Source organism: Glycine max, chromosome 2 (assembly GCF_000004515.6).
Source record: "Glycine max cultivar Williams 82 chromosome 2, Glycine_max_v4.0, whole genome shotgun sequence".
In the NCBI taxonomy this organism is placed as follows: Eukaryota; Viridiplantae; Streptophyta; class Magnoliopsida; order Fabales; family Fabaceae; genus Glycine; species Glycine max.
In genome coordinates this window covers 3,996,454-4,011,548 of record NC_016089.4, presented here as the reverse complement: position 1 = coordinate 4,011,548, position 15,095 = coordinate 3,996,454, and the positions used below count along the sequence as shown (strand labels likewise).

General features: G+C 34.6%; 2 protein-coding genes and 1 pseudogene across 2 annotated transcripts; 2 read left to right on the top strand and 1 right to left on the bottom strand.

Annotated features, from left to right (window-relative positions):
- The first annotated feature begins 347 nt into the window (after positions 1-347).
- Positions 348-1,246, top strand: LOC100777026 (uncharacterized). Its single transcript, XM_003520016.5, has one exon. The coding sequence runs from the start codon at positions 348-350 to the stop codon at positions 1,239-1,241; it is 894 nt and encodes a 297-aa protein (XP_003520064.1). The 3' UTR covers positions 1,242-1,246.
- An 8,577-nt stretch (positions 1,247-9,823) lies between these two features.
- LOC100814285 (L-type lectin-domain containing receptor kinase IX.1-like) lies at positions 9,824-12,199 on the bottom strand (annotated as a pseudogene).
- On the top strand, positions 12,046-14,643 carry LOC100813751 (L-type lectin-domain containing receptor kinase IX.1). Its single transcript, XM_003519800.4, has one exon. The coding sequence runs from the start codon at positions 12,661-12,663 to the stop codon at positions 14,620-14,622; it is 1,962 nt and encodes a 653-aa protein (XP_003519848.2). The 5' UTR covers positions 12,046-12,660; the 3' UTR covers positions 14,623-14,643.
- Positions 14,644-15,095: the final 452 nt, after the last annotated feature.

Here is a 15,095-nt window from a genome sequence, read left to right as displayed (position 1 = left end):
AAGGGGGAAGAAGGGAACATATACCGGCAATGTCTAGTGTCCTTTGTTTGTGTACTACCACTTATTGCTCAAACCTCAAAGCACTTCATCTTACCTCCATGGAATAAATTAAATCACTTTAGTTACGGAATTGTTGGCCTAAACTATTACAAAGCAATCGGAAAGGTAGGGAGACCCACATTATTGTCACATGCATGCACATATACTACAAAAATAGTTGGCTCGCACACTTATAATTCCCAAGTTTAGGTTCATTTTCTACCATGTTCCTATAAATAGATTGAAGTCATACTAATTCCCAATCAAGCATCCCTTGTGTTTGGTGCACTACAACAAAGAAAAAAAAAATGGAAGCTATTTCTACAATGCCAAGTACTACGACTCATCAACCAGTAAGGTCCATTAGTTTGCCCACAAGAGTGCACCCTTCTTCTCAAAGAGTTGAAGCACTTTTGAACCAAATTAAGCCTCACACATGTTTGGAAGCAGAGACAATTCAAAGCGATTTGGTGGTGCTTGCTGAGTTGTACAACTGTATGGAGGAACTCTTCAATTCTCCACAGACCCAACAAGCACTTTTGCACTACCAAAATGGGAAACTAGTGGAAGAGGCATTGTGTGGCTCAGTGACACTCCTAGATGCATGTGGCACAGCAAGGGATTTATTGTTGGCTCTAAAAGAACATGTGCAAACTCTTCAATCCGCCATACGCAGAAGAAGAGGAGATTCGAGCATCGAAAACAGCATTTGTGAATATGGTGGCTTCAGGAAGAAGGCCAAGAAGGAAATTGCCAAGCAACTAGGGGCAATGAAGAGAACGGAGAACAAAGTTAATACTTGTTTTCTAATGGGTCAATCTCAAGATCAGCATTTGATTTACCTAGCAAGAGTTCTAAGAGAAGCAAGCACCATCACTATCTCTATATTTCGTTCTCTTTTGTTGTTTCTATCAATGCCAGGACTCAGAACAAAAGGGACCTCCATGATCTCAAAGCTAAAGCCAATGAGATTGTTTTCTTCAGAGAAAGGGCAGAAGAACACTAATGTTGTGGACCTTAGTGCTATGTGCTCCCTCCTTGGAAGGGCAAAACACAGTGATGCCAAGGTTGAAGTTCAAATTGCTCTAAGAGTGTTAGAGACATTGAATGTTAGCATTGATGGTCTTGACGGTGGATTAGATTGCATTTTCAGACGTATAGTTCAAAATAGAGTGTCATTTCTTAATATGCTTGCTCATTAGCACAATGATGAGTGAAGCCTATATCAGTACCTTGTAAATGTAAATGAGAGTGTTCATGTAGTCCGCATTTTAAAGGATTTGCTCTCCAAAAATCAATACATGTTTGAATATCAAAATGATTCTAAATTATATTGTGTCTTATTAAAATTTCCATATTCTGGTTCCTTTTTTTTTTTCGGCATCATCGGTTTCTTATGAACACCATCAAAAGTCCTTCCCTCAAATTAGTAATGAACATTTGGCAGATAGTTACTTTCTATATAACTTTAAGTCACTATTGCTATATTTTTATTTGTTAAAGACAGCAATAATTTAATTCACAAAATGTTATAACTTCTTTGTTGATTGATTTAATGAAAGAAAGGCGTTTTTAGTCCTTAAATTTTATATAAAAAAAAGATAATTAAGGTCCATATACTTTAACTAAATCAGTCCCACCATGCAAAGCACGACCATAGAAAAAGCAAGAAAGAGCAGATACACTAAAAGAAAAAAAAAAAACTGATTTGTAGGCACAATAAAACAACACTGTAAGTATGATTGGTGGTTGGACTATTTTTATAATAATATAGGTAATGATGAATTTGGTCCATTAATTTTAAAAAAATATATGGATTATTGAATTTAATTTCTTGTAACTTAAAAAAAAACATGATGAATTATTAGAGAAGAAAGACTAAATCTATACATTTTTAAAATTTGAGGACTAAATATACCTTTCTTTTATTCACATTTTATTTGATGGTAAGAGACGAATTGAAAGGTAAGGTGTGGTTGTGGTAATTGGTGGTGGACTAAATTAGAGGGGAATTCACACGAAAGGGAACGAAGAATTCTCTGACCCTGAATCCTGCTGTTCTTCCAGGGAATTCGTCTTATGTCCTCTGAGTCGCACGGCGTTTTAACCGAAAGAATTTCTCGCGCAAAATTCATGCTTTTCTGTTTTTGTTTTCGTTACATCATTTATTATATTTATTATTTTCTCTCTCTACTCTTCTACTTTCTTTCAATGTTTTTCTTTTCCTGCCTCAATTCATGTCAATTACACCATCTATGTGTTAAAACATAGTTTCAAATTTTTTTCTTTCTAAAACAATATATATCATTTCCTTCAAATAAATTTTGAAATTATGTTTTAACAAAATACACATGGCTGAAAACTACTTTTCAGACCAACATATATCCAATTCGAAAAGTGATTTTTGAAACTATATTTTAACAAAATAAATATAATTCCAGAAATTACTTTCCAAAGTTGATATTTGTTGCCGAAAATAATTTCTGATAGTAATAAACAAAATTGAATATAAAACATTGAACATATCTTCCTTCAAGAGCCATAATAATTAGTTAATTGTTAGATGTATACTTATTTCAACATTAGATATTGAGGGAATGATAACAGGTATTTAAAATTTCCAATGGTTGAAACATGAGGAGATATCTAATGGTGTGTTGCAATTTGGATTTGTGATTATTGCTACTCTCATTTTCATTGTGTAAAAAAAATAGTATGATTGGTACTATGCATGATAGGTTTCATATCAAAGAATAATGAATATGGATGAAGATGAGAGTTCAAAATGAGGATTTAAATAATAATAAAAATAGGATGAAAAAATTTAAAAAGTAACAAACACACACCGAAGGTATAAAGATAGGGTTTAAAAAGGCATGACTAGTAATAAAAAATATAAATATAAGGGAAGAGATGTAAAATAAGGTTTAAAAAGGTATGGTGGTTAAAACGTAATACTTTTCAAGATTGATATATATGTTGTTTTAGAAAGTAGTTTCTAGAATTATGTATATTTTATTAAAACATAGTTTTAAGAATTACTTTTTGGAATTTGTATGTTATTCTCGAAATTAATCTCTGGAACTATGTAGTATTTTTATGCTCCAAACTATTTTTTCTTTTATTTTTGTCCACTATCATTTTATATATGTAGCAATGTCCAAGTGGTTGCAATAGAGCACCTCTAAGAGTTGTCCAAATTGAAAGATTGATATCAATTATATGTTTTTTTCACTTTAATTGTTTCACTATTGTTTAAATTTTCTTTTATATAGGATTTTTAATGGTCCTAGTGTTCTATTTCATTTTGGGAAAAAATGTAAATTATATTAAACCCAAAATGATACAATAATAAACGGGACATACCCCGCAGTTAAAGAAAATCAAAAGTCTCCATAATACAAGAAGACATATATCAAGATGCTAAAACAAATGCAACAGGTGCGCTTGTCTATACATAAGAAATTTAATTTTAGAAAGTATTTTCCAAAACACAAAATAGTATTTCAGAAAGTACTTCCTGGAGTGTTATAGACAAAACATTGTTTTAGAAATTAAATTTTTGAATAATGGTTATGTATCAATGTTATGGGTATAAGTGGTGTATATATTATCAAAATTACAAAAAAAACACACAGATGAGAGCGTATTTAGCGAAAAAGGAACTGGATATAGCAAAAGCCCTATTACATCCACAACATTTAAATACCCCAAAGTCGTCTGTAACCGCCCTATTACATTTGCAATAAGTTTTGCTGAGAAAAAAAAAACATTTTCAATAATGTCAAAGACTTTGTTAGTTGTATTTTTAGACAATTTCATTTAGAGATAAAAGCATATAGCTAGCCTTTGTCATAAAATAAATTTAAAGACGTTAATTAATTACTTGATGGACTTCATATATGTTTCTCACGATGACTTAAATTGCTTGCCTTATTAAAAACTGTTTTTATATGTAGAGCAATATACTCCATAAAATAATAATGTTTTATTCTTTTTTATAGATAAAACTGCGAGATATTATTTATTCAAAAGTTGACTTTGTAGACAACTTTATTTAGAGGTAAAAGCATATATAGCCATTAAAAAGAACATGTTACAGTCTTTGTCATAAAATAAATTCAAAGACAATTTGCAGGATATTAATTACTCAAAACTTGATTTTTTTACAAGTTTAATTTGCAGGATATAGTCGTTAAAATGGTGTTGTAATCTTTGCCATAAAGTAAATTCATAAAGTAAATTTAAAGGGAATATGCAACATCTCTTCCAATATATAAAAAATAAATACTAATTTATAAAAATAAAAAAATAGTTAATTTGATTAATTTTAATTAATAATATCATAAATTTGAATTTTATTCTAAAAATATCCATTAAATTAAATCGTATAAGTGGTAGTTTCATTAATGACACTATTTATTCTTCTAGGAATATTTTTTTCCCCACCAAATGAGCATGATTTATTTCATAAATAATTAATAGTCTTTACACTTAAGGATGAATATGGGTTGGACGAGATCAATATCTAAATCTGATCTAACTTGTTTTATATTTCTAGAGTCCAAACATAGGTTTATTATTCGTCATAAGTCTATTTTTAAGTTTGAGACTGATTTTTATATAAGTTTGTCTAACCTGTTGACTCATTTAAAATCTTATTTCATATTAAAAAGTGTAAAAATATTTTTTTTAACAAAACTAAAGATTTTCATAAAAAACAATAAGACAATTTTAAATCACAAGATATGGACAAAATTTGTCTACAAACATTTCATGTAACATGCTATTAAGGTCTTTTAAGTCTTACCAAAAGAAAAGAGTCATCATTCTTGCTACCTATCTATGCTTATGGGAATTAATGTCTTTCAAACATTAGTTAAAATAATTCAAATTGTCAAACTACTAAAATAATTTTATAATTTAAATAAAATAATTATAATAATATTTTTTTATAAATATTATTGCTAAATGAACAAGCATGTCAAGTCTAATAGGTTTTTCTTAAGACCCATGACCTAACCTTTTTTACTATAAATCGGGTTAAGTCATACCTTAAATGAGTCGGGTGATTGGTCCTTGATGGATTGTCCAACCCATTTCTATCCCTATTTACAATATATAAGGGTATAGAAGAAAATTAGTAATTAATGCATTTAAAATTGATAATATATTTCTTATATTTAGAAAAAAGAAATTTCTCATTTCTTCCTTATATATAAAAATGGAAGCAGTATTAATTACTCATAAGTTAACTTTTTTTTTTCAAACTTCATTTACAATTAGAGGTAAAAATATATATTCGTTAAAAAGAACTAGTTGTAGTCTTTGGCATAAAATAAATTTAAAGAAATTTAATAGACAAAACAGAACAAACAATTAAGCAAGTGGGAAATATTGGTTTAAAGTTTCAACTCACAAATAACATCTTGAAACATAATCAAATCCCCATGACTATTGACTATACGAGAACTAACTAACACAAGCAAAATAGCTAAATAAAAAGCACAATGGGGGCATTAATAGTTAAACAACTATAAGATGAGGGGAAAAAGAGAAATTGGAATCGGCATTGCATTGAGGAGAAGAGGAATTGTCGGTCGCGATGCCTGTGGAATCGTATCCATGATATTCCTATCTCCTTAAGCCATTGAAGAGAACTTGCAAGGTGTATTTCGTTGTAATTCAGATACACAAATATTCCACACATTTTCTCTTTTCTCTTTTCTTTTCATTCATTGCACCATTTAGCTTAGACAAACTCAAGTAGGCTTTCTTCTAGATGAGTTCTGACAAGTCACCAGGGCCAAACGGACTAAATCCCCCTCCTTTTTTTAAGTTTTGGCACCTCTGTGGTCATGAAATTTTCACAGCAACAACTTCTTGGTGAGAAAATGATGTTTTTCCTTCACGGGTAACTGAAACAACTATTGTCATTTTCGTCCAATATCTCTATGTAATGTGCTGTACAAAATTATTTCAAAATCTTTGGTCAATCGTCTTAAGATTTTGCTGCCAAAATGTATTTCCGAAGAACATGCCGCCTCTATTGAAGGAAGATCTATCCTAGACAATGTTCTTGTTGCATTTGAGATAATCCACCATTTAAGGTGTAAATCAAAATGAAAGCTGGGTATATGGCTCTCAAAATTGATATTAGCCAAGCTTTTGCCATGAAAAAAAATGAGAGGACTAAGACAGTGTGACTGTCACCTTATCTTTTTATATTTTGTACTGAGGGTCTGTCATCTTTACTTAAAAAAAATGAGGTGAGGAGACATCCATGGTGTCAAGGTGTGTAAAGGGGCTCCCCTCCTTACACACCTCTTATTTGCTGACAATTGTTTTCTATTTTGCAGGACAGACGAACAAGACACTTCCAATTTATTATCCATTCTTGATAAATATGGAAAGGCTTCTGGTCAACTTATCAACTACCAGAAATTAGAAATCTTTTTCAGTGCCAACACTTAAGACTTTATGAGGCAACACATCTCAAGTTCTACTAGAGTTTCACAGACCATTGGGAGTGACACCTATTTAGGACTCTCATCTATCATTGGAAGGAAGAAGAGGTCTATCTTTGCTTTCTTAAAGGACTAGGAAGTGCTTATCTAAAGCAGCTAAAGAGATTATCCTTAAATCTTGTGCTCAAACAATTCCAACCTATTGCATGAGTGTTTTTTTGCTCACATCCACCTTAGAAGATCAACTGCAAAAAATGATAAACTCATTTTGGTGGGAAAAAATGGAAATGCAAGAAAAAGAATTAATTGGTTATCTTGGGAGAAGCTGAGTTTGAAAAATGAAAATGGTGACATGGGTTTTAGACATCTCCATGGTTTCAATCTAGTCATGCTAGGGAGGCAAGGCTGGAAATTAACTACCAACCAAGATGTTATGGTTACAAAGTTTTTTAAGCTAAATATTTTGCAAATTGTGATTTTGTGGATTCCCATGTTGAGCATAATCCTAGTTTCGTTTGGCGTAGCATCCATGCTTCACGGGTATTATCAAAGAGGGAATAAAATGGAGAGTAGGGAATGACAAATCAATTTCTGTTTGGAATCAACCATGGATTTGCTCTTCTAGAATCAGTTCCAGACCTTCATCTATCCCACCAAATGGCCTCGAACAACTCAAGGTAAACACTCTCATCAGACATGATTTTAATTGTTGGAGAAGTGAAATTCTCGAACAGATATTCAATGAAGATGTCAAAGAGATACAACAAATGCCTTTAGTCAACATTGTTGGACAAGATAAAATCATTTGGAGGCTTGGCAGCAATGGAGATTACTTAGTTCGTTTAGTGCCATCACCTTATGGAGAATATGTTGGGCAATGAACATTTAAAGGTGGAAGGTGACTGGATGCAAATTTGGAGATTGAAGATCCCACCAAAATTCAAGCACTTTCTTTGGAGTATATTGAGGGGTTGTCTACCTTGTAAGCAAAACATCCAGAAGAAAGGAGTGCAGAGTGACAATTCCTGTTGTTATTGCAGCTCAATTCCAGAAAACGAATGACATATCTTTGCTCAATGTCATCAAGCTCGTGCCATATGGACAGCCGCGCTACTATGAAATTCTTTAGCTTCCAAGATTCAACACAATGATAGATAATTTCAAACAAAAAATTGTCATTATTCTACGGTGCATTTGGAGATGTAGGAATGAAAAGATATGAGAATCAAAGGAAGTGAGTCCAGCTACTGCATCTTTGTTGGCATATCAGCACTTTGATGAATGGAGTGCAGCCCAACAAATAACGAACCAATATCAAGACAACAAGCTTTCAACTTGACAGATAATATCTTGGACGAAACCTGAAGCAGGTTGGATCAAACCTAATGTCGACGCCACCATTTTCAATGACAATCAAAGCTTTGGAGTGGGTATGATAATTCACAATGACCAAGAAACGTTTATAGCAGCAAAAACACAAGCTCAATCAGGCATCCCAGAACCAAAATTGGCTGAGGCATGGGGACTACTTCAAGCAGTTAATTGGGCATCAGAGATGAATCTTGACAATGTACGTTGTGCTTGAATTGGATTGTAAGACGATAACATATGGCATTAATACTTCCTCAGCGGGAGTAACAGACAATTATGTCATTCTAGGAAAATGTTTAGAAGCTTTAACATCTTTGTCAAACTCAGTGGTGAGTTTTGTTGGGAGACAAGTCAATTATATTGCTCATACCTTGACTAAGATGGCACGGTTGAATTCTAGCTCCAAAGTTTTCAATTATATTCCATATTGTATTCAAACTGTCATCTTGAACGAAATGAGTTAACTTTGAAATCTTAAAAAAAAAAGCACAATGGGATGCCAAGTGACTTAAGATAAAAAAATGATAGTAAGACGGACTTAGACACAACATTACATAAGAACAAAAATTCAATACACGTGTATTGAATTTGTGTTCTTATGATACAACAAACCATCATAGAGTCATTTCTATATCTTCACCCGCTAGTACTTGAGTTTTTTTTTTGGCAACTCATACAAAAAAAATCTTCAGAGGTTCACTATCCATCTTTCCATTATCATCGAGAGGACAACCATTAGAAGGGCCATCTTCATCAGCAGTATCCAACAAACCAGCCACTAGGATCACAAACAATTGATTCATTAGAGGGAACACACATCGATTGAGTCATACATTCCTCTATGGAATTGAATCATCAATCTTGGAACCAATTTTCACCTGCATACAATTAATTAATTAAAAGGATTGGTATTAGGAACTTAAACAAAAAAAAGTACGAAAAGTACACATTGGACAAGAGAATTATAAAATACATTATGACGAAAGTTGCAAATTGCCAGTAACAACTTCTGATTTACCTTTTGTGGAGTGCTTACATTATCCTCCACCTTGAACTCTTCAATTATACTGGAGTCATCACATATGTTTAACTCTGCAAGAGTCATCAAATCGAAATTCATAACATCCTTCTCCACCTTGAAAAGAACTTGACCTCCAGTCAAGGTATCAAATTTCTTCATCAATTTATATATATATATATATATATATATTCATACAAAATTTCAATTAACAACATATTAATTTAACTATGAACTAAAATATATCCTCGGTAAATTCATCCAAGAACCCTGAAAGTTTCCACCATAGAGGCACATGACTGGCCAAGTAATTTTATACTGTCAAAGACAACAAAAAAAACTGTGTTGAATCCATCAAACACTTCAAGCTAGCTTCAACTTATACATAGGGCAGCATCCACAACATGCATTTGCTTCACATCCAAGGCAATGAAATACCCCAGAGTCAGCTGCAATCGTTCTATTACATTTGTAGGCATCATAGTACCACTACTCACGATAAAGAACATACAAGATAGTGGCCAAAACAATAAAAATGTCATCTTGTAAATTAAACACATAAATTTCTCATAAAAAAAAAAATTGAGTCGTACAACTGAGTAGACGAAATTCAAAAGATAATAAATTATACAACTCAACAACCTCTTCAGTAATATATGCAATTGAAGAATAGTCTTTAATTTCTAGGATACATCATGAGAAAGTCTTCTTTAATCAATATGATATGATTTTTCTAGTGGTAACAAAAATATTTATTTAAGTCTAATTAAAATATCAAAAATATTAATAGGAATAAAAAAATTCTCCGTTTCTTTTTATCGTTATTTTAAATTTTGAAAGAAAAAAAGAATAAAACACCATTTTACTAGAACATGACATTTACTTACGAGGAAGACATATATAAAAGCTAATGCACCCTGATGGAAGAAGGCTTCTCACTTTGCAAATATATGAGGAAGGGTCATTATACCTAGCCTAACCTTACATATGCAAAGAGATTATTTTTGGACATTTATGTATATATAACAAGCCATTAAACATTTCACCACAAAAGTAATGAAAATCATAAAACTAAACGAAATCTACATAAGAAGCACACAACATCATAAGCCCTGCTGCCCGAAATAGATTGATTTTTTTAGCCTTGCTAAAAAAATTAGCGTCCAACACTGACAAAACTATTAGTGAAGGGTACTGAATATGAGGAATTGTAAGTGGATTGTGCATCGGTAACTAGAGAAGGATGAGAAGCGTTATGCATATCAAGCGGAAGCACAGGCAATGGCGCTTCAAGCTGAAGAACTTTTATTACTTGTGCAGCCTTGGGCCTTTCCTTGTCGTTTGGGTTAGTACACCATAGCCCCACAACAATCATGCTTGTTATTTCATCCACATCAAACTCATTGTTCAATCTCTCATCAACAACACCCAGGACATTCCCTTCTACATATAGTTGCCACACCCAGTTCACGAGAGGTACATGAAACTCTCCGTCTTGATAAATCCTTCTCCCACATGCAATTTCAAGAGCCACAACCCCAAAACTATAAATGTCTGATTCCTTGCTACCCTACCTCCATTGATATATTCTGGGGCAAGGTACCCATAAGTCCCCACTACCCCTGTCCTCTGAGTCCTCAACCTCGGACCCTCCATCTTTGCCATCCCAAAATCGCCAAGCTTGGTGCTAAAATCCATGTCCAACAACACATTAGCTGATTTAATATCCCTATGAAGAACACTTTGCTCTGCATCCTCATGATGATAACGAAAGGCCAAAACCACCCCTAACGCTACCTTGTACCTATAAAGGGAATTGAGAAGAAAAGAGAGAATTAATAAAATAGTGACAAATGTTTAATTTCAATAGCATAAGTTAACTCCATTACAAGAGAAAAAAAAGAAATACATATACGTACAAAGCAAAAAGACTAGGAAGAAAATAATTGTGACCCTAGTTGGATAATCTTTCTTATAAGCACTTAAAAAAGAAAAGAAGAAGATAAAATAAAATAAGATTTTCCCATATGATTAAATTAGATTATGCAAGTTAAAATGGTTTTTTTAGTTTCTATTGGATTTGCATCCACCAAAACGTGTTACCAAATATACAGTAAACAACCCTCAAGGAATAATAAATAATAAAATATACATACAAGAAAATAAAGCTAAATTATCTAACGTACCTAATATCCCAGGCCAAAGTTTTTTTCTCCCCAAAGAGATGGGTGTCGAGGCTTCCATTAGGCATGAACTCAAAAACCAACAGAAACTCGCCTTGCTCATGGCACCACCCGATGAACTGCACCAAGTTTCTGTGCATAAGTATAAGACGGCTTATGATCCTAACTTCATTGATAAAAACTCTCTCTGAATTTTCAAAGTTAGTGAAAATCCTTTTCACAGCAACAACCCTTCCCAAACCACTCAGAAACCCTTTGTAAACCTGTCCCGAGCTACCTCGTCCAAGCCTTACATCATCCGCGAACCCTTTGGTAGCTACAACTAGTTCTTTGTAATCAAATCTTCTAGGTAAAGTTGCCCTATCCAAATCAAACTTAACCTGGGTGGCTCCACGTTCACCATTATTATCATTATCAACTTACCCTTTCTCTTTTTCGTGATCATTGCCCAAACTGCAACACTCACGGCCACGACCACGACCACCAAGACCGTTGAACAGGTTACCACAACAATCAGCAAAACATTATTATTGTGTTTTTTCGAAGCAGTGGATGAACTGAACTCCCATGAGTGAATAACGTTTCGTTGGGTATATTGTCCCGTTGCAGCGGAGAAGCCTACATCCACCCACTCGGGTAAAATGTCCATGAGGTCAATCTTGTAAGAAAGTGAAGTATTGGAATTGGAATTGTTAAAGGACCAAGACACAAAGAGGGTCTTGCTGGAAGCAGTGTAATTTATCAAAGCGTTACATTTGTTTCCAAGGTTTCTGTCAATGTCAAACTCGGCAACAGCCACGGATTTGAGAGAGTTGTCGTCTATGCCAACGTGCTGAAAGGGAGGATCAATGGTGCCATTAAATGTATCAAACTCAACCGCGTGCACGTGGTTATTGGGAATGTAGACGTTGGTGGTGGCGTTGAAGAGGCCTAAAGTGCCAACGGCTGGGTTCGGAGGAATCCGGTAGCCACGAGGGGCTGGCGAAACCGTCACTGATGGTGTCGTTGGTGGCTCGGGCAATAGTGAAAGTGAAGCGCGTGGAGAAGGCGGTGATAACACTGGAAGATGAGTCCCACAGGAGCAGAGGTTGTCCGTAAGAGGCTCTCTAAACCCTGGTCATGCCTTCTTGTGTGGGGAAGTGTTGCTGCCATTGATGTCTTGTCAATTGGTTACTTGTTTGATGGTCATGCCTTCTTGGGTGGGGAAGTATTGCTGTCATTGATGTGTTGTCAACTGTTTTTTATTTTATTTTTAACAGTCAAATAAAAACTTTTTATTGGGGCACAAGCAGTAACGAGAAGAAAACAGTTCCAGCAATGTGAAGCACAATTGCTGAAAACAGGAAGAAGCACTGGTTGCTCGTTTGATGCTAGCTACTAGTCTTGTGTTTTGCAAAAAGTGCTTTAATCCCTTTGCACATGCTTTGATCCCTCTATTTGCTAGGTAATTTTTTTTTTTTTATCAATTTATGTTAATTGTTAGTTTTTATTGGAATGTTAGTGATGGGATTTGTAACAATAATCTTTTCTTATTTTTTTTCTCTTCTTAATCACAGGTTAATGTTATAATGTATCGTATAACATGGTTTCTTTTTTATATAAAAAAAAAACCGGTTTCATGTCTAAGAACAACTCCAAATCAGTTTTCTCAAGCCTAGACTCAGCCGTAAAAAAGACCATGTTGGCTACCACAGAACATTTCCACTACCTCAAAACTTGTCTTCTTTTGTCAATAATCTTTATGATCCTTCGAATAGTTCAACCGCTCTCCTTCAACATAACTAACTTTAGCAACCCTGAAAGCGCAAGCCGCATCCAATACACAGGCGTAGCCAAAATTGAGAACGGATCCATAGTTCTCAATCCACTCATCAACAATGGAGTTGGACGAGCCATCTATGGCCAACCTTTGCGCTTGAAAAACTCTTCTAAAGGAAATGTCACTGACTTTTCTACTCGTTTTTCATTCACAATTGATGCGCGGAATAAAACCAACTATGGTGATGGCCTTGCTTTCTACATGGCACCACTTGCCTTTGACTATCAGACTCCACCCAATTCATCTGACGGTTTCCGTCTCGGCTTATACGGTGGCAGCCAAGATAACATCGTTGCTGTCGAATTCGACACTTGCGTAAACGAGTTTGACCCACCCATGCAGCACGTAGGGATCAACAATAACTCTGTTGCATCCCTCGAATATAAGAAGTTTGATATTGAGAGCAACATAGGGAAAATGGGGCATGCGTTGATAACTTACAATGCTTCTGCCAAACTCCTTGCTGTCTCGTGGTTCTTTGAGGGAACAAGTTCTGGTTTTACGCCTAATGATTCTCTCTCACACCAGATTGACCTCATGGAAATTCTACCAAAGTGGGTCACTGTTGGGTTTTCGGGAGCAACCGGGTCATCCAAAGAGGAAAATGTTATCCATTCCTGGGAATTCAGTCCAAATCTAGATCTAAATTCCACTAATCAAGAGGCAAACAATGAGAATTTCATCATAATTACCAAATACAAGGTTCAGGTCAAAGTAGTAGTTGTTGCAGTGATATGTTCTAATATTGTTGTGCTCGTGGTTATTAGTATAATTACTTGGTTGATTATCAAGAAGAGAAGAACCGAGGATGGTTTTGATTTGGATAAATTAGCGTTTATGCCTAGAAGGTTTGGTTATAAGGAATTAGTTGCAGCCACGAACGGGTTTGCAGATGATAGAAGGCTCGGAGAAGGAGGCTATGGACAAGTCTACAAAGGGTTTCTGAGTGATTTAGGGCGGGTGGTTGCGGTGAAAAGGATTTTTTCTGATGTTGAAGACTCCGAGGAAATATTTGCAAACGAGGTGAAGATTATAAGTCGTCTTATACATAGAAACCTTGTGCAATTCATAGGGTGGTGCCACGAGCGAGGGGAGTCATTGCTGGTTTTCGAGTACATGACTAATGGAAGTCTTGACACTCATATTTTCGGCGACAACAGCAGAAGAACTTTGACATGGGGAGTGAGATACAAGATAGCGTTAGGTGTGGCTAGGGCACTTCGTTATCTTCATGAAGATGCGGAGCAGTGTGTTCTTCATAGGGATATAAAGTCAGCTAATGTTTTGTTAGACGCAGATTTCAATACTAAGATTAGTGACTTTGGGATAGCGAAGTTGGTGGATCCAAGATTGAGGACTCAGAAGACAAGGGTGGTGGGGACATATGGGTACCTGGCTCCGGAATATATAAACCAAGGAAGGGTTAGTAAGGAATCTGACATGTACGGTTTTGGGGTGGTTGTGTTGGAGATAGCAAGTGGAAGGAAGACTTATAACCATGATGTGCCTTTGGTGAATAGGGTATGGAAACATTATGTGGAAGGGAATATTTTGAATGTTGCTGATAAGGATTTGAAGATGGATTTTGATGCCGTTGAAATGACATGCTTGCTCACTGTAGGACTATGGTGTACCCTCCAAGACCACAAGAAAAGGCCAAAGGCAGAACAAGTTATTAATGTTCTTAAGCAAGAAGTGCCATTGCCAAATATAGATCGTGTTTGACAGTTTTATGTATGTGTGTGCTTTATTTATAGATCATGTTTTCATGTAAATATAGTTACTGGATTGAATAACAACACACTTACTTTCAATGTAAGTTATCATTTTCGTATGATACATATCAAATAAAATTATTGTCGTACGATTGTATATAAATATATGTTCATGGAGCCATAAGCATCATTTTATGGTTTTAATTTGTGGCACGCACTCACAATTGTAGTGATATTTTTAATTTCTTGGCATTCACATCCCAAGATCGAGTCACATTTATTTGTAATTTTGCGTATCACATCATCACAATCACAGTATAGTACAAGCATCACTGCAACCTCAATTTAAAATTACGATATTCCTTTGGCTTTGAAGAAATTCAAAATTAATTGTTCTATTACTACGTGTATTTATCATGGCTTTTATTGTTTTTTTAGCGTCTCGCTGCCTAAATTTTAAATTCAACGATTGCTTGTGGCGAC